The sequence below is a fragment of the Aotus nancymaae genome, unplaced genomic scaffold (assembly GCF_030222135.1).
Source record: "Aotus nancymaae isolate 86718 unplaced genomic scaffold, 86718_ANA_hifiasm-v0.15.2.pri h1tg000117l, whole genome shotgun sequence".
Lineage (NCBI taxonomy): Eukaryota > Metazoa > Chordata > Mammalia > Primates > Aotidae > Aotus > Aotus nancymaae.
The window spans coordinates 6,489,698-6,515,232 of NW_026988532.1; the positions used below are offsets into that span (position 1 = coordinate 6,489,698).

A 25,535-nucleotide genomic window follows, 5' to 3' on the forward strand; every position below is an offset into this window, starting at 1 on the left:
TATTCAGGCTGTTCTTTTGCTTCCAAATGAATTTTAGAATGTTTTTTCAAATTCTGTGAAAAAAAAATGTCACTGGTAGTTTGATAGAAATAGCACTGCATCTGTAAATGGCTTAAGCAATATGGCCATTTTAACAATATTGATTCTTCCTATTCATAAGCATGAATGTTTTTCCATTTGTTTTCCATTTCTTTGATCAGTGATTTGTAATTCTTGTTGTTGAGATCTTTCACCTCCCTGGTTAGTTGTATTTCTAGGTACTTTATTATTTTCTTTTTGTGGGAATTGTGCATGGGATTGCATTCCTGATTTGGCTCTTTGCTTAGCTGTTGTTGGCTTAACCATCATTTTCACTGTCTTCCAGATACTACACCTTGATGTATTATTGGTTCTTTCTTTTCCTTTGTTCTCTACTTCCAGTTAAACTCCTACTGAATCTTCCATCATCTTGCTCTTCATCAGTCCCTTGTTCTCACAGCTAGATAATTAAAGGTAACTCCTAACTGGCTTTCCTACCTCCAGTCTATCCTCTTCTCAGTTTATACTGCACAGCAGTTATCATGGTATTCCTCTATTTCTAAGGCTGTCTCAGTCTGTGTCTTAGACTTCCGTGGAAATAGAGTCATCAACTCTAGGCCAGTTCTGGACCCTTTCTGGCCCACCATAACGTCTCTTGAGTTATAAACTCATGTTTGAGAATTAGTATCTCTGTAAATAAAGAGAAAAGTCAAAGATAATGCTTCACCTTTGCTAGATATTTCACAAGTGACAAATTCAGCAAATACAGCATTGAATTAGAAGACATAAAATTGCTTCTTTAATTTTTGAGCAGTTTCATATTTTGTCAAACAAATAAATTAATCATAAAATAGTTTGTTTTACATTCATTTGTCTGCTCATCATTTACTGACTATCCTGTGCAAGGAATTTTGAAGGATACAAAAATGAATAAGATGTGTCCAATATTCTTTGCATGCCAAGTACTGGAATTCTTACCAAATCTCGCTTTTGATTCTGCTTCATCAGTTGATTGAGATGGCTCCCAGTATTGGACTCAACTTGAACTTTTTGTTTTCTCTAGAAAGGATTCTGGACAGCTAATAAAGAAAGTAAACCGAGTATGAGACATCTGCTATAAAAACCATTAATGGCTTTCGGTTCTCCAGTTAATCAAACCCAAACATTTCTACCCAGCTTTTAATGCTCTCTAAAATCAGCTTCTTGTTTTATATTTAAACCTACCTCCTACAGCCTCACAGCCCTACTCCTGGCCTCCTAAACATTAGGATTGTTTTACATCCTTACAGACAAACTCGCACCATTTCTTTTAACTAGGTTCCATGACATTTTGGACCTTAGTTTATTCATCAGTAAAACTAGGATAGTACTTGACTCCTAGGGAATTGTGAAGATTAAATGAAATGACAAATAGAAAGCCCCTTTTATAATTCCTAACCTTAAGGGTATTGAATGGTCATTGATTCCTTCTCCATTTCAAAAATAGAATGGGTTTCACTTATGCAAATATGACACGTTTTTCAAAACCAAGACTCTGCCTCCTCAACATCTTTCATAATGACATTCTAACTTCATTTCTCTCCTTAACAATAGATTTTTGTACATATTGTCTTCAAATTAGGATATTACTAACTGCTATTTTATTTCCTTTTATCAAAGAAGCCCTCTACTTTCTCAGTCTTGCGCTTTCTCAATCTTGTCTTGCTACTATATTTTAGCTGATAGGGAAGAATCAACCTTATTTTCAACTAACCTATGACATCTGACAATGCTTGGCACATGATAGATGCTGAATGTATTATGTCATTTAATTTACTTAAGTTCACAATGATGGATCTGGTAGACAAACAGCTATTCCAGTCTTATACATAAGTGAAGATTATATTTATTGCTGGTAATACACCAAGAGATTTGTGTGTCTGCTGATCTGAATAAAATATATTTTAATGAAACATTAGCATATTATGTATCAGGTATGAACTTGAACAAGCATAATTTTGAAAGTTGGATTTAGAGAAAATATATTTCAAGATTGCAAATTCTAAAAGTACAAGATCTTGGGGAGGGGAAAAGAGCAATGAAATCAATTGAAAATAGAGTTGTTTTAGTTCAGTGGGCCCTGAAATACACTAGCATGTCCCAAACAGTGACAAGACCAGGTTTAATGAGCTTGTTGCCTATTCAGTTCTGAGGGCCTTCTTTGAAAAAATAAATAAAAGACTAGCAATACAAACCTACATAAAAGGCCTGAGCCACAGCTTGTGTAATAGAGTTTCTCTGAGGGGTAAGTTTCATTAGCTCATGATGGATCAACCTCTGAACTCAGGTAGAATTTTCAGAGTCTCTGTAATTAGCCATTGAAGCTGTGGCAAGTAAACAAAGACCTCTTCCCTCTTCTCCAGCAGAATAAGCTTTGTTCCTTGTTCTATACCCATTTCTACCTTACATCTGACAATTTTTTCAAGACTTTTCCGCACTGAAGCACCTCCATGCATGGCTTTTGTAAAATTACAACCACCCCATTCAGTGCTTTTTCCATCAGTTTGTATTTGGCTCTCCAAATTGCTCAAGAACAAATACATTCTTCCTGTTCAGCTTCTCCTGAGAACTCAGAAGGATGCTCTGGATTGGATAAGTAAGCAAGATGGGATTAGGGAGAGAGATGGTCAGCTCTGAAGCCACTAGGAGAAATATTTCTTTGACTGATGGAGAAAAATGAAGATAAAATGAACAGCCAGAAATGACTGGGACATAATTGCAGCTCATGCCATTTGTCTTTGTCCTCTAACCTCACCAGAAACCCCAGTAACCATATCAATCACACACATAGGCACTCTGTACTTGGAGCTGGGCATTTTTTTACATTGCTTATTACATTATACAAATTCCATGTACAACTCATTGAAATAGTTCTTTAAGCTTGATTATGTCAATTCCCAATGACCAACTTATGAGCAAATCCCTTCCATCTTATCCCACACTTCCAAACCTACCTAATTTTTCCTATCTTCTTCCTGGCTTTCTGTGTTTTCTGCTTTTCTTTTCTTAAATCATTAAAAAAGTTTGCACACTTATTATGTGTCAGTTCTTCATGTCATATAATTATAGTAGGAGAGATACAAAAAATAATCGCAATTTTATATGATGAATTGAATGATGGTGCCTATGTACATGCTCATAGGCTGGTATGACTGACTCATGAGGTGTGAACATGACCAGTGAGTGAAAAAATAAAAGGCACGTTCAGAGACTTGCAGAGGCTATATCTTGAAGGATCTTACATGCTATGCTAAAGAATTTGAATGGTGCATTCAAAGGTTAGTGATAAATCCATTAAATAACTTTAAAAGGGAACACGATACAGTCAGATTTGGGTTGTAGAAAGATCACTTTAGCAACTATGCAGAAAAAGATTATAAGATGGCAATACTATGTGGAGGGAGATAATTTTGAGCTGATTAATGATAATTCAGAAAAAGTATATTAAAAAAACTAACAAAGGAAATGGCAATATGAATGAAGCTGTGGTGAAAAATTTCATCTGTAGACTTCTTTGATAACAGATTGATGAAGAATAAGGAATTTAAGATGTCTCCAAGCTTTCCTATTTAGGAAATGGAAGAATTTGGTATTACTCTCTGAATCAAGAAACACAGATGGGGGAGTATGTTTAATACTAACTACTAATTATTGAACACTAAGCACTTAAAGTGCATTATATAATTGTATCTCACATTAGCACCATTAATTATATTGAATTTAAAGAAGAAATCAATGCTCAAAAAGTGAAGAAGCTTGTCAAAAATTACACAATAGCAAAGTGGTAGAGCTGGAATTCAAACTTAGGAGGATCTGACCCAGAGCTATGCTTCTTAACAAATACTGTACCAGTGGGAATTGACATGTGGGCCAGAGGCTTCTTGAATGCAGATGATCTAAGGTACTTTCTAAATACAGCTTCCTGGGTCCAACAGGAACCAGTCTATTTAAACAGAATTCCTAGTGGGTGGGGACTGGATTTACCAGGCATTTTTTATGCACCTTAATGTTTACCTGCAACTGTAATGCATAGTAATGTACTACTGCTTGGTAGAAAGATGATAACAAATTCACTTTTTTGTATGAGAATTTTTGGCATTTTTTCCAAATATCACATTTACAGAAAAGATACATACATTATAAATAATTTTTTTTTCCTGAGCTACTTGACTGTAAGTTGTCAACCTGATGCCCATAATCTTTTAACACTTTAATACCTCCTACAAATAAGGACATTCTCTTACATAGTTACAATTTGACAATCAAAATCAGGAAATGAATATGGATCCTTTACTACCATATAATTTTCAGACTTCTGACCAGTGTCACCAGCCAGTTGTCCCAATAGTATCTTTTGTAGCAAAAAGATCTTCTCTGGATGGCATTAGTTGTCAGACACCTTCAGTCTTCATCAGTCTGAAATGGTTTCTCAAAATTTTTATGATACACTTAGATACTACAGGGCAGTTATTTTATAAAATTCCCCTCCATTTGGTTTTGTCTGATATTTCCTCATGATTAGACTCTGATTATGCATCTTTTGCAAGAATATTTCCAAGTGATAGCTGCCTTGTTTAAACAGGAGTGAATTATTCAAGAAGGAAGAGGGAGGAAAAGGGGAAAAGTTAATTTTTCAATATGTTGAATTTGAAATGCTTGTGGAGCAGTTAGATGACGTCTACTAAGTCCTTGACTAGATGGATCTGAGGTTCACCTGGGAAATCAGAGCTGAAGACACAATTTTAGAGTCATCAATGTATGACAGTTAAAGCTGTAAATGGGAATTAACTCAATGAAGGACTTTATGTGGAGCTAGAAGGGAAAAGGCCAAAGAATGAGAAGACCACAGGTGCACATTGGTTTTAAGAATCTAAAATCAGAAGGAAAACAGGCAAAAGAAAGTGAAGAGGAGCAGATGATGGAAAGATTAAAAAAAATGGTGAAACAAGATTAGGAAAACTAATGGAGATGAAGGTTACATTCCTAAATTAATCCCTCCTGTTGATATTTTCTCCAAACCGTTCCTTCATTTACCCTTCTTTACTGCATTTGGACTTTTGCTGATAATGTAAATTCCTTCATAATTCCTTTAAGTGGAATCTGCTCCTCTCGTACTATTAAATTCACTATTCCAAAAAAAAAAAAAAAAAACTCAATATACCATTTGTTTATCTTTTGTCTCTGCAAGTCCTTTTTTCCCCATAGCAGGCATGATATTCTTTCCTATCATAACTAAGTGATCTAGTGGGAAGTTTATTTTCTACCAAACCAAAATTTAAAAAAATTCTTCTTTATGAAAGTCGACCTTTTTCCTTATTTTAACCTCTCATATGACCTAGAATCCTATTTAAATCTACTTTTTAAAAAATGAGATACACATCTACTTAACAGCTGGTTTGTCAGGGATTGATGAATAGCATCCTTTGGCCTAGTAAATGAATAAGTATTGTCTACCTATATGAGTAGGCATAGTCTAGGCCTTTGCTCTTTTATCCCTGCACTTTCTCCTCCATTAGTCTTATCCACTCTCACTTTCAAATATCTCTATAACCTAATGTCTCATAAATGTATGATATCCAACCTGGCCTCTCCACTGAGGTCCAGACTCACAGTTACCTGAAGACCTCAATACACAGAAAGGTGGTATAATATGGTGGTTGCAAATAATGACTGTTAACTGATTGCCTGGACCCGGTTCCTGACTTTTGAGACTTACTAGCTCAAATTTATTAAATCTAGCAAGTAGCAACTTCTTAGCAAGTTACTTAAATGATTTGTACTTCAACTGCCCTATCTGTAAAACAAGGCAAATAACAGTATCTACTTCATGGTGTTGTTATAAAGATGAAGTGAGCAAAACATTTAGAAAAGTGTTGAACACATCCTAAACAGCACATATGCTTACTTCTATTATATATCTCCTAAGAATATCAAATTTAACATTTTCAGTCTTGAACCCTTGCTCTCTCCACAACGCCAAACCTGGCCTTCCACTTCAGTAAAAAGTACCACCAAACACCTACTTGGTCAAGCCAGAAACCTGATTTTATCACTTCTTGTTCTTTGTCTCTACCTTATATCTAGACCCGTCATAAATATTAAGCAGGTTCATAAAGCTGTACTGATTGTCCTTTAAAATATACCTTCCGTCCATCCTCTTCTGTCCATTTCCACCCCTCCCACCCTGGATCAAGCCACCATCACGCCTCATTCAGTGACTCTAGTAAACCTCCTGTGGGTTGCTCTGCTTCTGCTCCCTATCCGCTTAGGATCCATTATCCACATGGAAGGCACAAAGAACATTAAAAATGTAAATCAAATTGTGGCAGGCCTCTCCTTACAGCATGTCAGTTCTTCCATGTCACATAGTCTATCTAGCCCTCAGGCTCATGCATGATCTCCTCTGTGCCTTCTTCCCCAGCCTCATCCCCTTCACTTCCCTCTAGTTTATTACACTCCAGTAGCAATCACTTTGTATCACTTCCTATAAAACCCCAAGTTCTACCTTAGTTAGGGCCTGGCATTTGTTACTCCCTTTGCAAAGAATGCTCTCCCTCCCAGCCTCGAGTCCCGAGGTATATCCTTTTTTACTTTTTGGTTCTCAATTTATTTTCCTTTCACAAAACTCTGTGATTTCCTTTTGCAGTTCATATGTAATTATATAATTGTTTGCTTTTGTAGGGGCTGCCTTTCCAACCAACCTGTAAACTTAGTCTATGTAGGGACTCAGTTGTTTAGTTTACCACACTATACCCAGAATACAGCTCAGTGTCTGTCATATCCAATAACTATTTATTGAATGAATGAATGAATAAAAGATAGGAGTATAGATAAAGTACTCTTTCAGGTTCTGGAACACTTTCTTGGAAGCTGGAGATCGACAAAAGTCCACTTCTTTTTTCAGGAAAGTCACAAAAATTAAGATGTCATTAATAAACAGGTATTTTCCTAATTCCCAGGTTGTGAGTGCTTGCTTAAAAATACCAGTTCCTGTGCCTGTACTCAGAACTAAAAATTTAGAATTTCTGAAGCTGGGGCCCAGGAAGCAACATTGTACTTATGCCCCAGGTGATTCTGATGCACACCAGATGCTGTTAGCATGAGAATAAAATATATTTCTTTTTATTTTTTTCTTTGAGATGGAGTTTTGCTCTTGTTTTGCTCCAGTTGCCCAGGCTGGAGTGCAATCGCACAATCTCGGCTCACCACAACCTCCACCTCCCAGGTTCAAGCAATTCTCCTGCCTTAGCCTCCCGAGTAGCTGGGATTACAGGCATGCACCACCACACTCAGCTAATTTTTGTATTTTTAGTAGAGACAGGGTTTCTCCATGTTGTTTAGGCTGGTCTCAAACTCCCGATCTCAGGTTATTCATCTGCCTCAGCCTCCCAAAGTACTGGGATTACAGGCATGAGCCATCGTGCCTGGCTAACATATATTTCTAAAAAAATCAATTAGTGTTCCAGGTGCTATCTTCTACCTGGAAGTGCTAAGTATGGAGACACTACCCACATAGCCGTGGGTGGAGTGAAGCAAATATTTTTCCACCAGGAATTTGATGTCGAGATGGTGAAACTCACAGTTCTTAAACTTAACATGACTAGTTTTGCTTGGAGCACCCCATGCTGGTTTGGATGAAGTAGAAAATTCAGGAGGGTGGTGGGATAGAGTAAATTATCCTCAAGCCTCCCAGACTTGTCTTTCCTTCTTTATACTCTCTTTAATTGGGTTTGAGCGCATACCTCCAAATCTGCCCCAAACATGAAATGTCTTTGTGGGTTTTTTCCCTACAAATGCTTGCAAATTGTTTTTGCATTTTACTCCATAAAATATGTTTCTTTAAACTATAAAATCACATTTAATTATGTACCAAGAGATAAAACTGATGCTCCAGGAAATGGCACCGTGTTGCTGATGACTCAGTTTACCCTCAAGGACACCTAATACTCTGGGCACATGAGCAACCCATCTGAGAACCACGTGGTGGTTGCCTGTATACATTTAATCTCCACACTAATCTGCAGATATCTTGTATTTTGTTGTGTTCTTCATGATGTTTTCAACATAGTAGATAGCCAATAAATAGCTAATGAATTTGGAAAATAGGATTTTGAAAGAAGTAAGGAATCTGAAAAAGCAGGATAGACCTGCCAAAAGCCAGTCGCTGCTGAAAGCACCAGGTAGGAAGGTCCTGCCTGCCTCTCAGGATCAAGCGATCACTTCAGCATAGAAAGCTTTTGGTCTTAACATAGTCTCTTAAAACTGGTGGCCTTTCAATACATGGACTTCAAATGGGTCTTGGACTTGCATACTCATGCGGAGAAGAAAAAAAGTTTTTGAACATCAAATAAGAGCTTTCAGGATTCGAAATGCTCAGACTATCTCTCATGATACCTGATGGAATCAGGACTCGGAACCTTCCCACCTCCATGATATTTTAACTTCCCTTGTTTTTCTCAAGTTGTATTAACTTAAATGCTAACAGCTTACTCAAGCTTTTTGGTAATTAACATTTTTAAAATCTGTGCTCTGATCTAATTCAAGCCATTTATAAGGTGAAATATTCTATCAAAGCCTTATTAGTGATTTTTTTTAAAAATATTTTTTCTTTAAAGCTTCCTGCCGCTTGCAATAATGTCACCTTAGTTCACAGCTTTTCTGCAGATATTCACTTTCAACTCCACTTGATTCTGTTGGTATTTATTTCTTGTCCAGTACATGCAAAGTAATAACTGGCATTGCTATATAGGAGTCTATTTTTGTGGCTTGTGGCTTGTGGCTTGGGAAATTTTTTGGCTCCTTCTTAAAAACTTGGTCTTCTTGACCTATCAGCCTTCACCAGTTTGAAAATTCCAACCATAATCCTCTGTGGGGATTTACACAGGTGTCTATTATGGCCCATAATCTGTGATAGGGTTTCCAGTATTCTTGTTGCAGAAAGGTTAAGCCCTCCGTCTTTATTCCTGAGTGAAAAAGTCCACAAGGTGTTAGTACTGTCAGGGAGCAGATTGAAACAAGCTGCAACTTCAATCAGGCCCTAAGCTGCTATCTATGCCAGCGGGGAATCTCTGTGATGAACAAAGGGTTCCATTAGAAAATGGAGCAGTTAGTTTTTAACTCGAGAGTTATACAAAAACAAAACTCTTTATCCTCTACCATTCTTAGGGTGGCCATATTTCCCAAACTGAAATTTGAGATTCCCATTCTGACAGATACATAGGTGCTTTTGCCACAACAGTTTCAGAATACCTAATGTTGGGATAGTCTCATAGTATTTAGGATGTAGTAGTCCCACTTTATCCACAGTTGTAATTCCCATAATTTCAGGTATCCTACAGTCTGAAAATATTAAATGGAAAATTCCAGAAATAATTCATACGTTTTAAATTGTTCGCCTCTCTAAGTAGCTTGATAAAATCTCACACCACCTCACCCTGTCCATCCTGGGATTTGAACCATCTTTTTGTCCAGAATCTCTACACTGACACTGTAGATGTTACCCACCTGCTAATCAGTAGCCATCTCAGTTATCAGATTCATTGTCATAGTATCACAGTGCTTGTGTTCACAGAACCCTTATTTTATTTAATAATGAGCCCAAGACACAGGAGTGGTGATGTTTGCAATTTGGATATGCCAAAGAGAAGCTATAAAGTGCTTTCTTTAAGTGAAAAGGTAAAAGTTCTCAACTTAATAAGGAAAGAAAAAAAATCACATTGAGGTTGCTAAGAGCTATGGTAAGAACAAATCTTCTATCTGTGAAATTGCAAAAAAGAAAAATTTGCGCTGGTGTTGCTGTCACACTTCAAACTGCAAAAGTTATGGCCACAGTGTGTGGTAAGTGCTTAGTTAAGAGGGCAGAAGTATTACATTTGTGAGTGGAAAACATGAACAGAAACGTTTTGACTGATAGCAATCGGATTTGCTACTATCCTCACTTGCAGGCATCCAATGGGGGTCTTGGAACATATCCCAGAGGATAAAGGGGGACTACTGTGTGCTGTTGCTGTATGCCTACCACACATTGGTACCCAGCATACCAGTTAACAAAGAAGCTTACAAAATGAGATTGCACTACTCGGCCATTTGTAGAGATAACTCCCCTTTTTGTCCTGAGGGCCAGTGGGCAACTGGAAACATAAGGCCTTGTGGACCTTCCTGTGTGAAGATATACAGTCTGTCTCTAGAACTGTGCTTATCAGGGCTTGTTAGTATGTTTGTGGTGCTGTTCTTTATCTTTCAAGCTTCTGAATCGGAAAGAGATGTCCCCTATCTTAGATTGTGCTTACCTCTGGTACTGACTTGTCTCTGCTTCTCCCCAGTGCCAGTAACTAAGCTATAAGACCGGAAGGGGGCACCTCAGCATGACTTGTGAACATCAGCTCCCAGACTCAGAATAGTCAAAGTATCTTCAAAAAGTCATAAAAAAGGGGCCTTCCCATGCTATAGCCAAGCAAAAATTTGGGAGCAGAAGGACTTGAGGCAAGGAAGAATGGCCAGGAAGTGGGAAGAAGAACTGGGAGGGGGAGTCCCTCCACCCAAAATTATACCTCTGATATAAAGGAGTCAATCAGTAGCCTCCCAGAACCTGTCTAGACGATGCCCCAGCCTTTCAGTGAAAGTGTGGTGCTCATGGTTCCAATCTCTGAGGAATGAATAGTAGGCTCTGCAACCGATTTCTGCACTCTTTTAAAGGCCTTGCATTGGAAAAACCCTAATGGTATCTGTTTCAGAGTCACAGCAGGAACAGGTTGGGAGTGCCATTCCGGAATGCTGCTTCTTGCCTTTGTGTCTTTTTTGACTGTCACCAATAAAACAAGCAAGGATGAGCCAGATGCAAATGGGTGCAGGACATCTCCGTCTCATTCTTTTTTCACGATTCGTTTCAGTGTTAACCCAAACGTGTCTCACAACCACTGGCGTACATGCCTGCTTGGCACGTAGCTTACAGTTCATTAGCAAATCTCCCATAAGAATTCTCTTCATTTTCAACTGTTGTTCCCAATAGTTTGCCCGTAGGTAAAGCTTGGAAGGGCAAAGTCAAAATGATAGCAACCCCAAGTGTTACCTTAATACTGCTTACATGAGATTTTTTAAAAATATATAACTCTCAAGGGCTTAGCAGATCCTAGGTGCAAGGATGTTCTTTTCAAAGTGTCACTTTGCCAGAAGGAAGGAAGGCACCTTCCATCAATAGAAACAGTAAAAGCATGCCTCAGATTGTATTTATCTCTCTAAATTCTGAAAGCATATTAAGGAAGAATAACAATATTCCACTTTGGCTACAAATTGCTAATTAAGAACTACCATTCTCCCAGAGGTAAAATATTAACATTTTAAAAATGAAATTAAACATCACAATCTTCTTCTAATTGTTATAAAAATATTTAGCAGCAATATCTGTTTAATTATTTAGGCATTTGTTAGTGGTGTAAATATTATCAGCATAGGCATAAATATTTTCTTCTTTGTCCAGACAATCAGCTAAGGATATGTTGCTTGTCGAACTTCAATTAAGATCTATTTAAGGCTGCCTGCTGGCCACAAAATAATTACTTACACTTTCTGATGCCTGAATCTGTTAGATATAGCAGGAAGAAGTGTTCTTTGTTTTTGTAAGTAGGGAAAAGTTGCTTTTTCTTATATAAATTTCATTGTTGATGTTATTAAAGAGGATTAGGGTGGGGTTGAAGTAGTTGAAAATCTAATTAAACTAATCCCTTTAACAGGAATTGTTTTCATATTGATAATTCTCTGTAACAACAGTATTACAGATCACACCCACGTGAAATATTTACACTAAATATTTCAGCCTGCAATCTCTCCTCCAGCTTTTTCTTTGGGGAATGATAAGATTTATGGCTTCTTCACCTTTCTTCTTCTTTTTTCCTTTCTCTCACCTGAAGTGCAGGGGACCAAGATGAAATCTTTTGTTTTTTTCCTGCTTCCTCTGTTAATTTTCTCTCAATGTCATCATATCTCAGTAAGTTATATTAAAAGCCATCAAATCACTAATCTCCTAAAAGAGCATGAGTGCTATGAAATAGAACAATCCAATTGATTGTTTCCCCCTTTGGTGTCTACAGTCATTTGGTGTAGATTCTCATTTGAAATGATTTGTTTACCCATTGATTTCAATAAATTGTTATGCTGCTGAAAATATCACTAGAAGTAGAGTCAAATGAAGGACGAAACTGTCATTCTGGTCAACCTCGTCTGATCATCTCCAGTATAAATTGGGAAGTGTTCTCAATCAGCTCAAATGTCATGTTATCAGGGAGACCTTCTCTGACTTCCCGAAATAAAATTACAATCACTGTTCCTCCCCCAATACCACTGCCTCCTTTAGCTGGCTTTGTTTTCTCCATACCAGTCACCACCGTATAACATTGTAACAGATTATGTTTGTTTGTTTAGTGCATCTCCTCCAACTAGGATGGAAGTGCCACAGGAAGCAAGGACTTGGATTTGTCTACTGCTGTATCCTGAGAGCCAAGCTGAGTGACTTAAATATGGCAATCAATAAATAATTGTTGCATGTATGAATCTTTACTCTCATTTTTTTAGGTGCCTAAAGCACCAGATCCGTGCGAAGCAATGAATAACTTGATATAAATGTAGACATTTGCCCTAAGCTGGCTGATCCACTGAGCCTCAAGGGAAGGATGCCCACTGAGAAGAGACCTAGTGCTTTCCATAGCCATGCCTTCATTAAAGGACTAAAACTGCAGTGATGTTTGACCTCCACATGTTTACAATATCAAGAGTGATATAAAGCAGAGAATCTCTAAGGATGCCCTCCAGGACATGATTTCTGTAGAATATGAACAGGAGTTACTAAACCACACAGAGACTCCATGGTTACATAAGTCTGTGAAACTAGGTGTTATGTGAAGCTAAACAGGATTCTTAATTTCAGGATATCTCAGATTATGAAAATGTTCATTAGGACTCTCCAAGACAAGAAGATTAGGCTGTGCTTCCCAAACTCATTTGATCTTAGACATTTCCTTTCTACTAGCCAATCCTGTTTCTACGACTGGGCTACAACAGAGGGAACTCCATTGACTTGGGAATTCAACAAACCAGGGAAGGGGTAAGAGGCACCAGCCTCCTCTCTGACTCTTACTGACTTTATTGTGTGACCTTGGGCAAATTACTTAACACGTCTATGTCTCAATTTCCTCTTCTCTAGGTAGGGATGGAAAGGATTACCCAGGAAAATGTATGTAGTGTCCAGCACACAAGTGCTAACTAAATGGTGGTTATTGGCAATACCTTTTACTGAGTATAGGCATGAGAGCCTTTTACGTAGATTTCTTCAAGCATATTTTATAAGATACGTTTGTTAGTATTGACCAATTTCCAGAAGCAGCCTAATGTGTCCTCTCTTGTGGTCCCAGCGCCATATCCCTATCTGAGAATCTCTGCACACCTATGCTGAAAGTAAACAAATGTTATCTTTCAACACAACTTACTACAAACATCTGATAACTCACTTTGGTGGATCCCGCAGAAAGAAACACGGCTCTTTCCCCTTGTTTCCATACCCCTGACCTCAGATAAAGACGCTTTTGTCAGGAGGAAGATGGTAGCCTCCAAGTTAATGATTGCGCAGATGGCTACATGCTGACAGATTTTGAAGTGACCATATTTTTTCAGTAAATTTCAAATGAAGGTGTGATTTGTGTAAATCTGACCTCTTCCTGTAAAATGTGCATTTACATATATTTAGAATTTATAAATCCTGACAGATTCCACAATATTTATAGCCCTCCATAAAAAGCCTTTGCCAGTTTGCAGAGCTTTGCATTTGACTCTCTGGCATGCTTAAGAGAATTTAAATAATAATAAATTTGGTGATTTATTCCACCTGGAACAGAAACTTATTTCCCCCCTCCCTTGGCTCATTTTGAAGGGGATACTATAAATATAGTGCCACAGACGCTGTGATCAGGACTAGGGAATTGAAATTCGAGAGAGAAGTACAGAAACATTTTCATTATCACTGATTCCTTGAGTGTATTTTTAAAACAGTTCTGTTCCTCAAATAATGTACCTTCTCTCCTTTCTCCTGCCCTATCACAATTGTACTTGAGTCTCCAAAACCTGTTGCCAACTTCAGGATTCAGTTACATTAATGGGAGAGAGAGAGTGAGAGTATTAGCTGACTAGGTAGGAGGAAGTTGCCTCTAGGGAGACCAAAGCAATTCTCCCACGTTCATCTTATATTTCATAGGAGTCAGCCAGTAACTGAGTGTCAGTGTCTAAAGTGTAAATTCATTGTCTGAGATCTAGCTCTTGTATCCTACAGGTATGATGAAAAGCTCACAGTTCATGACAAAAAAAAAAAAAAAAAAAAAAAAAACCACCAAGAAACCTAATTGTAATTACAAAAGGAAACCTAAGGACAATGTCAGAGGATCAGTTCTTTTCACCCAGCCATGGTCATAATAACTGAGTACAGAATAAGAAAGAAACACCTGAATAGTTGAGTGCAAATGGTACTACTTGTTTTCTTAAAAATGAAATCAACAAAAATCTGGTAACTTGTCATTTGCCATAGAATCTACTGATGAAAGCTGAGAGCAACCATTTAGTGCAGCATAAGCAGTGTTGTCATAACTCATTCTAATATAACTAGGAGATTTCTTTCTAGCTTCTTGTCTGAATGGCTGTGAAGGAAGCAGCGTTCATTAAAGGGAGAATAGCAATAACTAACACCCATGGAGAACTGCCTATGGGCTGGCCCAGAGTAACAAACGCATCAAGTGGCTGTGGTTTGATGTGCAACCGCCTCCTAATTGAGTAGCAGCTTTTCTTGTCCTGATAACTTGGAGCACACTCCCAGCCCCAAGACTTCGCTGAACAACCCTTTTATCTTTACCTAACAGGATGGCAGATATCTGGACCAAGCCCCAGAGCCTTTAGGGTAACACATTTTAATAATTTGTGGTGAGCAAAGTAAATGTTTTAAAACCAGACATTGTGAATCAAGGACCCAGTTAAGTATGATGAATTCCAGGGAAAGCCAAAAAAAAAAAAAAGCTGAACGTTGTGTGGGAGTATTGTCTCCCCCACAGAACGCAGGTATCTGTGGTTCATGGCTGATTCTAAAGCTTTGCTTGAAAAGTGACTTTTTAAAGAAGTGTACTCTTAAGGACTGTCCTTCAGGCAGGGAGGAATTTCCCTTGCTTTTCTATAGCATCTTTCTAAGAGGAAGCGGAGGTATTAGAGCTGTTAGACAGTTGCTCAGTGTCTTCGTGCTTCTGTGACCACATTATGGGTCTAACACATATGGGATAAATAAACTGTTTCCATTTCTTAAAGCACATGGAAGGAAACAAGACAAGAAAATTACCATATTGCTTTTTTTAAGCTATTAAAGAGGAGAATCCAGCGAGGGCAAATAAAAATGATTACTGAAAACAGATTTTGCTTTTTGGTTTTTTCTTTTTGTTCTTTTTTTTTTTTTTTTTTTCCTTTTCTAGCCTCTTACTGAGTCACAGCAATATGGCAAGACTTGTGGGAAACCAGTGTTTTGATGCACCCTCTTTTGTTCTTCTTCCATAGGGCAATCCCTACATGTGCAATAATGAGTGTGATGCGAGTACCCCTGAGCTGGCACACCCCCCTGAGCTGATGTTTGATTTTGAAGGAAGACATCCCTCCACATTTTGGCAGTCTGCCACTTGGAAGGAGTATCCCAAGCCTCTCCAGGTTAACATCACTCTGTCTTGGAGCAAAACCATTGAGCTAACAGACAACATAGTTATTACCTTTGAATCGGGGCGTCCAGACCAAATGATCCTGGAGAAGTCTCTCGATTATGGACGAACATGGCAGCCCTATCAGTATTATGCCACAGACTGCTTAGATGCTTTTCACATGGATCCTAAATCCGTGAAGGATTTATCACAGCATACGGTCTTAGAAATCATTTGCACAGAAGAGTACTCAACAGGGTATACAACAAATAGCAAAATAATCCACTTTGAAATCAAAGACAGGTTTGCGTTTTTTGCTGGACCTCGCCTACGCAATATGGCTTCCCTCTACGGACAGCTGGATACAACCAAGAAACTCAGAGATTTCTTTACAGTCACAGACCTGAGGATAAGGCTGCTAAGACCAGCCGTTGGGGAAATATTTGTAGATGAGCTACACTTGGCACGCTACTTTTACGCGATCTCAGACATAAAGGTGCGAGGAAGGTAAGAGAAAATCTGTCTGCCTTTAATGGGGATGGGTGTGACCAAAGAAAATGCCAGAATATCAGTCTCACAGCTCTTAAGTAACATTTGTCAATTTCTACTGCAACATTTTCTTTAGGAACACCAGTTTATAAGTAGGTTCTGAAGTTCTGAGACCCTTCATCCTCAGCAGTAATTTGTAATCTCAAACTTGCTGTCATTGAACATGACATGATTCTTCAGAATTTAAATAAAAGTGAATTTTAAAAAGTAACTCCCTAGGTTGGGAGACCCTTTAGGTCTTTAAGGCAACGAAGCCAGGGAAAGCAAAGCCATTTGCCCTATAAGGAACTGAAAACTAGAAATGCAATATCATAGTTTACAAATGCAAAACAGGGATTCAACAGGGTTCACCAATCAATTTGTTTTGTTGTATTGCACAAACAGTTTGGAAATTAGAGTTTTATTTCTTTAAATTTATTAAACCAGAATCAAAAGCATCTAGGAAACTTGTTAAATTGGGACAAGCTCTACTTTTCAGGTTTTTAGATGTTATTATGTCAGAAAGATATACTAGCATTTAAAATAGAGACCTGAGTTGGGGTCCCTTCATCTTGTAGATCAATCACAAATGGACCAGAGTTTAAACACATTAATTAAACACAGTCAGGGATAGCTGTGGTTTTGATAATATGTCAGAGACAGAATTGAGCAAGTTTCTGAGAGTTTTGAAGATGTTTAAATGAAAAACTTCAATAATGAGAACCAGAACCACCACATAGAGATTTTCAACCAGCTTTTTAAGTGTGGTATATTATCAAAATGACCACCTGAGGGGAATGGAAGCATGAGACAGTGAGTGGAAAGAATAAAGGTAAGAGCGGAATATCTAGCAAATGGAAACAAAGGGAAAGGCGAGCAAAGAAATAAATGCCTGGAAAAAAAGGCCAAGATATCTTTAAATTGAAATATATGAGAATAAGAATATAAATAGTATATGTCATGTAGGTTTAATTATTTAATAATAAATTTCAAACAGATAAGGCAGGATTGATTCAATTTATTGGCTTCAAGCATCCTTTAGGCAGCCCAGTTCTCAGAAACTGGACAAGTGTTGAGACTTTCTGGTCTGTCAGAGATTGTCTTCCGTATGTGTGCTGGAAGAAGGAAGAGGTCACTGCTGTCAAGATAAAGGCCATATGGGAACACAGCATGGAACGGTGGGCTTGACTGTAGTGTGATGTCAAAGGTTTCAGAGTCTCAGTTGTGGAAAAGTAGCAGACACTGGTGGCCGTCTACTCTTAGCTTTTTCTAGCTTCATGTTCCTCATGGAAGAATCAAGAGCCTTTATCTGTGAAGCTTCTCTTAAAGCCTTTTACCAAGCTCTTGGTGGTATATAATGAATATATCTTTAAAGCAGAATAATATTGAACTTGTGAGTTCTAAGGCGTAGTGGATAGTTCATGTATTATTAGCAGGATATGTGACAAGGCAATATGGAGCTGTTGTCTTAAACATGAATTTGCTATTTATAACAATACACAGCCATTATAATCAGGAACATTTTAGCAAAAGACTGTGTATTTCCAGGATCTTATTCTTGGGGACGTATGATATGTGAAAATAGTTGAAATTGATATTATTAATAACAGCTTGCCACAATGGAATGACAAATATTCAATTCATCTACATGAACAATGGTAAACAATTCATAAACTAAGATTTGAATTTTAATCCTGATGTAATCTACATCACTCCGCAGATTCATCTAGGTCAATTTTCTTATAGTTTAAGAAATCCTTAATCCGAGCCCAAATTCCTATAGCTCCACTTCCCCAAATACTCTTATTTGCCACTTGCAAAAAAGGTGATCTTCTGAAGCATTTTGGTTGGGAAAAAACCATTTCCGGTGCTTATTTTTGTTATTAGCAATCATTTTGTTTCCTCTAATAACTTAAAGGAAAGCGTAAAATAAACTTGAAAGCTACAGGCATTTTTATGCATTCTCCACTGCTGTCAAACATGCCATCTCCTGAAGGTGACAGGTTGGAAATGTAGATTCCTTCAGATCCGTCACATTTCTTCCATCTCCCAACCTAGTCGTGTCCTCCAACTGCATTTCAGTGGTTCTGAGGAGTTGGGAGGACTCCTCCCTCCTTCTCTGGACTCAGCTCCACTGTCTTTTCCTGTTCACCAGTCAACTGTAAGCTGAAGAGAAGCAGCTGGGCAAACAAGAAAGGTCCAGTAGAGGTGAAGCCCCTTCCATAAGGTCTTCTTCTGTCACCTCCAGACTTTGTCCAAATCCTCAGGGCAGAACTGATGCTGGCATGTACTGCACTAGGCACCAGATGGCTGGAGTATTTTTAGTCTTAGGGGAGGGACTAAAGAAGTAAGGTCTGATGGCTCGGGCGTGTCTCCAGCTTTTAAGTTATATAAAGAAGATCTGCTGATGTTGGAGCCACTGAAGGGAAATGTTGAGCTACAGCCTGGTTCAGGGGCCTTTCAGCATAGAAGCTGATCTAATTATTTTGCCCTTGAAAGTTTCAGTAAGATTAATGTTCTAGATTGTCTTTCTCTTATATAACAAATCATCTATAGAAGGATTAAATATTAATTGATGATCTCTAAAAGAAAGTTCTGAAGGTTCCCTTTCAAGACTATCATAAATGTACACTGTTCAAAGTACAACTGAAGTTCTTGTTCCCTGCACCCGCCCCCACCATCCCATGACATGATTGCAGCATTTAACATGCCTTTACAGGTCTATATCTGATCATGATAATGATATTTGTCTACTTGTTACTTCTATCCCCACCCCCACCATAATGTGGAAATTGACATGAGTTATTTTGGGAAAGTAGAATGGAGACCAGATGTAAACATCCATAGTATAGGGGACAGAGAATATAGAATTTTTTTTTTACCTTGAAATCTTAAACTGTGAGAGAAAAAATTGTTGATCTTTGCTTGAGATTACTGAGCTTGTGAAATCCAATTCTCTATTTCTTTGTGCATGTGTATGTTTTATACTAGCTAGTGTTGTTTGATGGAAAAATAGTGTTTTGATTGACGTTAGAATTTTGTAGCATTTATGCTTTTTTTGGCGTGATACATTGGATACCTATCAAGAAAAAAACTGTAATCTCATCATAAAAAATTTATTCTTTTTTTGCCACATATTTATTTTGCTTCCATTTACTCCCTCTCCTGGTGTATTTATTAAGATAATGAAGGAAAAAAAGGAACCATGGCCGTTGGCAATTTCAGCAGCTTCATAGTACTTACATTGTTCAATAAACCTAATAATCTACATGGACTAATTCTGACTTATGGATGTCCTGCTTCAGTAAATCAGGGTGATTTTCTCCAGTGAATAATAGACGAGTGCAATGTGCCAGTACCTTAATTAAAGAGTGACTCTCTTAGTCTTGATCTCATTTTAATTTACAGGGTAATACTACAATAATATCACTAATGGAAGGTACATTAAAGGGCATCAAGTAGCATTAACTATATTAAATTATGGTACTTATGTTAATTAACTGCTGAAGCAAGATGGTTCTAATGGCCAAAAAGGTCGTCTAATGCATAAATAAAATCTACTCAGATGAGGGGCGAGAAGAGAAATTAAAAGTAGATGTTCGTTCTGAACATCTTTTTATACAGACGGGGTTAAACTCAAAAGCTGTTAAATATAAATAATGTCCAAAATGTTTTCTTAGTTACACATTGGAAGCTTTGATTTTTAAGTATTTTGTTTCCTTCTAGGCTTTCCATAATTAAAATAATTGAAAAAATGAACACTGTATTTGTCAGCTGTATAGATTTTTATGGAATATAAACCCAACATTATTTATTGTTTCTTTCAGGTAAACAGTTTCAAGGAAGTAATGTGATTTAATGTAATAATTTATAAATCTGAAAGACAAATGAATCTTTAGTAATGTGCTCATTTATTTTCAAGATATGCTATCAGCCACATATAAAGTTACTGATTTTAGCCAGAATACGATGGAAATTCTATTTTAACAGTAAGAACTTGAAGAAAATGGCCTGGAAAACTCCCATCAACATCTTCATCATTTGCCTTTTAACAAAATACTTCTAAAGATAATCATCAGTCATTTTTTCTCAATGGTCATTACACATCCTTACCACTTGCAGTGCCTACTCAGGCTCCATTATAGGTAGTTGACTGTCATAATAGTGAACATTATTTTTTCCCTTTTCTACCTCTATTCTTTACCTCCAAGAAAGGAGCGTTGGAATATTAACACAGAAGTTTCACTTCAACAAACTTTTTGGTGCCATCTTCACTTCATGACCGCCCCCGCTCTGAATCACACTCTCCCTGCCTAATCCCAGGACCTGCAAAGGCCAGGGCTGGAGCCACTATGATTGGGTGCCTGGAGTGAGGCAGAGCCCCTATAGCACTCTCAGGAGTACAGCTTCTATTCGTAAACCCTTACTGTTTGAGTGTCACTGCCTTTGTATTTGCTGTAATTAGAACTAGGCGAAGCTGACATTCATCTTCTTGAAGCACAGCTTCCAAAGGGGGTTAGTGCCAAAAGATGTAATGTAAGCAAGAACACGTGGGGAAATTCAAAAGTATAAAAGCAGTAGAGCACTTTTTAAATTGTTGGAAAAATTGTGCAACCACAGAAGTGATTTGCTAACTAGAAAAGGCTTATCAGTTATTCTGAAGGTTTCTAAGTCTTTTTCCTAGCCACAACTGAAATAAATCTGAAGTATTTACTTTTTACCTCTTACGTAAGAGGCATCCCACAAAACACTTTCTAAGCATTGAGCCTACCCTTTATTCTTTTCCAATTAGTCGCAATTATTGAGGTTGGGCTTTACTGCCACTCAACAGATTCTGCTTTTTGTAACACCTTCCTGCTTTCTGTCATCAATAAATACTTATCCTGCACTCTGAAAGAGATGCTGGCTTTGATGGTGGACAGGTGAAGATGCACCAAGTATAGTCTCCGCTCTTGAGGAGCTGATATTCAGAAGGAACGCAGAATAAATAACAAAAAAAAAATGATGATAATATGGGTTAAGTGCTTTTACTGTGTGAATATTCAAAGTGCTATGGTAGCAAAGAAGAAGCTACTAATGTAATCTGGAAAGACTAGCAAAACCTTTGACAAAGATGTGACAGGTAGGATGTCTTGAAATATGGGTTTTATTGTGCCAAGCAGCCAGGAGAGAATGGATATTCTAGGCAGACAAATTCTACCTAAAAACAGCACAATGTTAAGGAACTCCAAGCAGTAAGAAATAGATGCAGTTAAGAGTCCTGAAGATGCCTTACCATCTTCTCTTTATGGAGGTTTAGCATGTCCAAGAATAGGTTTGAAAATTATTACCTTATGTGTGATGGTTGAGGTTTGGAGAGGCGAAGACGCTGAGGATTTTTATTTGCTCATAGTTATAAGTGACAATTGTAGAACATTTACAGAATCCGGTGGAATACTACATAAAAAGTAATTTCTGAAGGAAATCGAGAAATAATCTGAGAAAATTCGAAGAGAAGCAAATGAGTTAAGGTCATTCTAATTGTCCCCACTCATATTTAAGTAATAGTCCTTTACATTTATATAGCATTTAGTTTACAAAAATTCTTGTCAGGTGCCTTATTTCCTTTATTCTGTACAGGTGACTTGTGAGGTAGGTTTTGATTAACCCCATTTTACAGAGAAGAAAACTGAGGACCAGAGAAGTGCCCTGCCTTTTTTTCTAATGTCACACATAATAAAGTGACAAAATCAGGTTTTTTACTACAAACCTTAGGCTTTTTCCAAACATTATGCTCTTACAGTCATACCAGCAGAAGTCATCTCAGTATACATAGAAGACCCAAAAAATTCCCAAAGAAGCCATCTTTAAATAGCCACAATGAATCAATACATCTTGTGACTCTGCCCATCTTAGAATGTTCTGGGAGTCACACTCTCCATGGCTTTTGGCTCAGTATTTCATTACACCACGCTGCTCTGTGTTTATCTGAACTCTAACTTCTTCATTTTTCTCAACTTTTAAATGTGTGGTTGGGCTCATTTGTCACATTGTGTTAAGTCTATGTGTTTTACTATTAAAATCAAATTGTGATGATAACTTCTTATTTTTCTGTGAGGAGACAAAAATAAATGAGCTAAATTTTCTCAATATTAATTTTTCTCCCATATTTCTTTATAAACTTTTAGCATGTACACCTGCTTTCAACTAATGGGCGTCATCAAAAACTAAAACAAGTCATGGATATTAATCTTGGAAATGGCCAACTACCTTAGCTTATTTTAAGCCAGTTCTTACTTCAAGTGAGGGCAATATGTTTTTCCTTTTAACTTCCATGTAAGTTAAATAAGTCCACGTTCTCTCTTCTGGAACTATGGTGAATAAGTTTGCTGCCTCTTTCATATAGCAAAGTTTCATCAATTCACAATCAATTATTCTCTCTACCAGGTCTTTTTTTTTCAAGCTAAATGGATATTAAACCATGTAACTATCTAAAATTTAATTTACTCTCCTTTTAAAAGGCAGGATAAAGTCTAGTAAATAAGAGTATTCAAATGAAAAACATAGTAATCATAATTAAAAATTAAAAACCAACATAAAACATTGCTACTTAACTCTTAGAAACACTTAGAATAGAGACTTTATGGTATGCACCCATTTTAAGTGGACGACTGAGGGCCATTTTGATTTGGAGCATATTTTTAAAATCCTTTAGAAGGTCTTGAATTATAAAGAGAATATATGCATAAGTAGCTCATTTTCCTCTGAGGTTTGTACCATTATAAGGAGAGAATGTATCTACTAATTCCTCCATTTAAATTATGAAATTCATTAGCATGCAGAAAAACAATCCAGCTTAGGAGCTTGTTTCTTTATCCTTAATTCTCTAGTGCTGTAGACTTTTTCAGCTCGTGGGTCATTAAAGGAAAGATGTCTCTTTTGTAAGAAACATAAGGATATTTAAGCAAAATACCCAAAATGAAAAAATGAAATAATTTTCTCACTCATTAACTTAGCATTTGTAAGGGAAGCTACATTCCAGCTACATCTGAATGCCCAAACAATGGGAGGCAGGAATACACCACCTTCTGCAGCTTTTTATCCTAAATCTGTGGTCTGCATCTTTGGAATATATCACTGTCTTTCTGCCCCTAGGATCAGAGTTTTTTGTTAACATATTGGAGATGTTGGCCATTGTTTGAAACTTAGTGTAAGAGTTTTCAGTTACCTATGTGATCAATGATTCAGTAAAGAGACAATTTTCATGCATTCTCCAAATAAATACAAGAACAAATGTGTTAATGTCATGAGTTTTATCACAGTAATTTGATTGTATGGATTGATATATTGATTCTGTTGCAATATGGGTAGATATTTTCAATTGAGTAAGTCACTTTTTAGAACTAAGTATATTAGTTCAACCAGAAAATGACTGCACTGAATAGAAACTCATGGTTGTTATTTCTACCTCCCTTTTATAGATAGGAAAGCTATGTCTAAACAAGGTTAATCAATAGCAAAGTGGAAAGAAAAATTTGAAAATTACTTATGTTGGCATATAAATTTGTTTCCGAACTCTCCTTGAAAAGCATTTTAAAAAATGGATAGAAAGACTTTAAATATGTGACACAGGAGCCTCACAAACCCACTCGTTCAGAGTATTATATAAGTAGCACAGTTACTACATTGGCTTTTTCTTGCATTGTGACTGGTACCTAAGACAACTGATATTGTGCTAGAAAAATATTGAGAGGGTAGAGGACAAGTCATTAGGATTTTAAAATCATTATCTGTCTCATTTTAGAAGGAAACATTGGCTAAGAGTCAAGAGAAATAGATTCTCACCCTGGTTGTGCTAATAATTCTTTGCAAGCTTAGAACAAGTCACAGCTATCATAATCAGAGTCTCCTCATCTACAAAATGAGATTGTTATACTAGCTTAGTGTTTGTCAGAATGTACCCTTCAAATAAAGTCCAGGATGGTCAAATACATTTGGGAAGTGCACAATACTTCCTTCGAGGAGAATCACAATGTATATTTGTATATTAAAGTCCTCGAGGTAGCCTATATTAAAGAAACATTTCTATTTTGTTGAAGACAGAGCCTCTAGAACTTATTTAGTCAAAAAATATCTATTAGTACCCCTAAACAACTAATATTTATATAACTCATGTAAGGGTAACAAGGTGTTTTCAAGCTCCAACATTGTTGGACTCTTTGTAAGACTGATGGAAATACATGAAAACCTCGTGTGTGTGTGTGCGTGCGTGTGTGTGTGTGTGTGTGTTTAAACTATTTGTAGTGCTAAGAACAGATTGATTTTTCCCAAGTTCTAACTTTAGTTATCATCCTTCCTATCTTATTGCTACATTGGGTGAAAAAGTGAGACTATCTTAGAGAAAGACGAATCTTGATGGAGAGTATCTTTCTTTCTTTTTTTTTAACTGCCGCTCTTATTTTTTGAACCGTAGAGTACTATGCATCTTTCTTTAAGAATTATAGGAAATTAAGTACTGTACTGGAATAGATTTGTTTTGTTTTTAAGCTAGAGAAATTGTGATGGAAGAGTCAGCAAAGATGTGAAAAATGAAATGCCAAGTGGTACAATCTGGTGCGTTTTGTAGATAAATAGAGATGCTAAAGGATTTCTATTCCTCCCATATGTAAGCGCCTCAAACTCGGTAATTACAGCAATGAGCTAAAATCATGTATTTAAAGAAAAATAAGATTAACCAGTATTTAGTATATTCTTTTTTTTTTTCATTTGCTTTGGAGGATATTCTTGAAACCACAAGCTAATTTTAGTTAAATGAATCTTGCCTTTCTTTTGCTCATTAGGACTGTTAATGAATATCAAATTAGAGCCCATTAAAACTAAACATTGTATACAGCTAAGGGATATCACCTTGTCTAGGAATTGTGTTTTCATCCTAGCTGCTTTTACTTATTTGGTGCTACCAGAATATCAGAGAAGCAAAGCTGTTACAACATATTGGTGACATCTTTGTGTAATTATAGATACTCCAGTGCTGCTGGGAACAGGGAACAGATGGGGGAGGGTGGGCCAAGAGATGACGGGCGAGGGGAGTGTAAGAGGTCAGAGATTTGGCTGGTTAGAAGGAGACAGCACCATGAACTCCTGTATTGGATTTGTATAGAGTGTATGCCACATAGAGTCCTAGCATTGCAAAATCATTTCTTTTAGAACTAAAAAAAAAACCATAAAAATAATTTAATCTAACTCGTCGTTTTTCTGATGTGA

The 25,535-nt window shown here is 37.1% G+C and overlaps 1 protein-coding gene across 6 annotated transcripts in view; it reads left to right on the forward strand.

Moving 5' to 3' along the window:
- Window positions 1-25,535, forward strand: part of NTNG1 (netrin G1) — a 357,410-nt gene that overhangs the window by 168,925 nt on the left and 162,950 nt on the right. For all 6 annotated transcript variants that reach the window (XM_021667520.2, XM_064371094.1, XM_021667519.2 and 3 more), the window contains exon 3: window positions 15,631-16,271. In XM_021667520.2, the coding sequence (XP_021523195.1) occupies window positions 15,631-16,271 (641 nt within the window). The remainder of the gene's footprint in view (window positions 1-15,630; window positions 16,272-25,535) is intronic.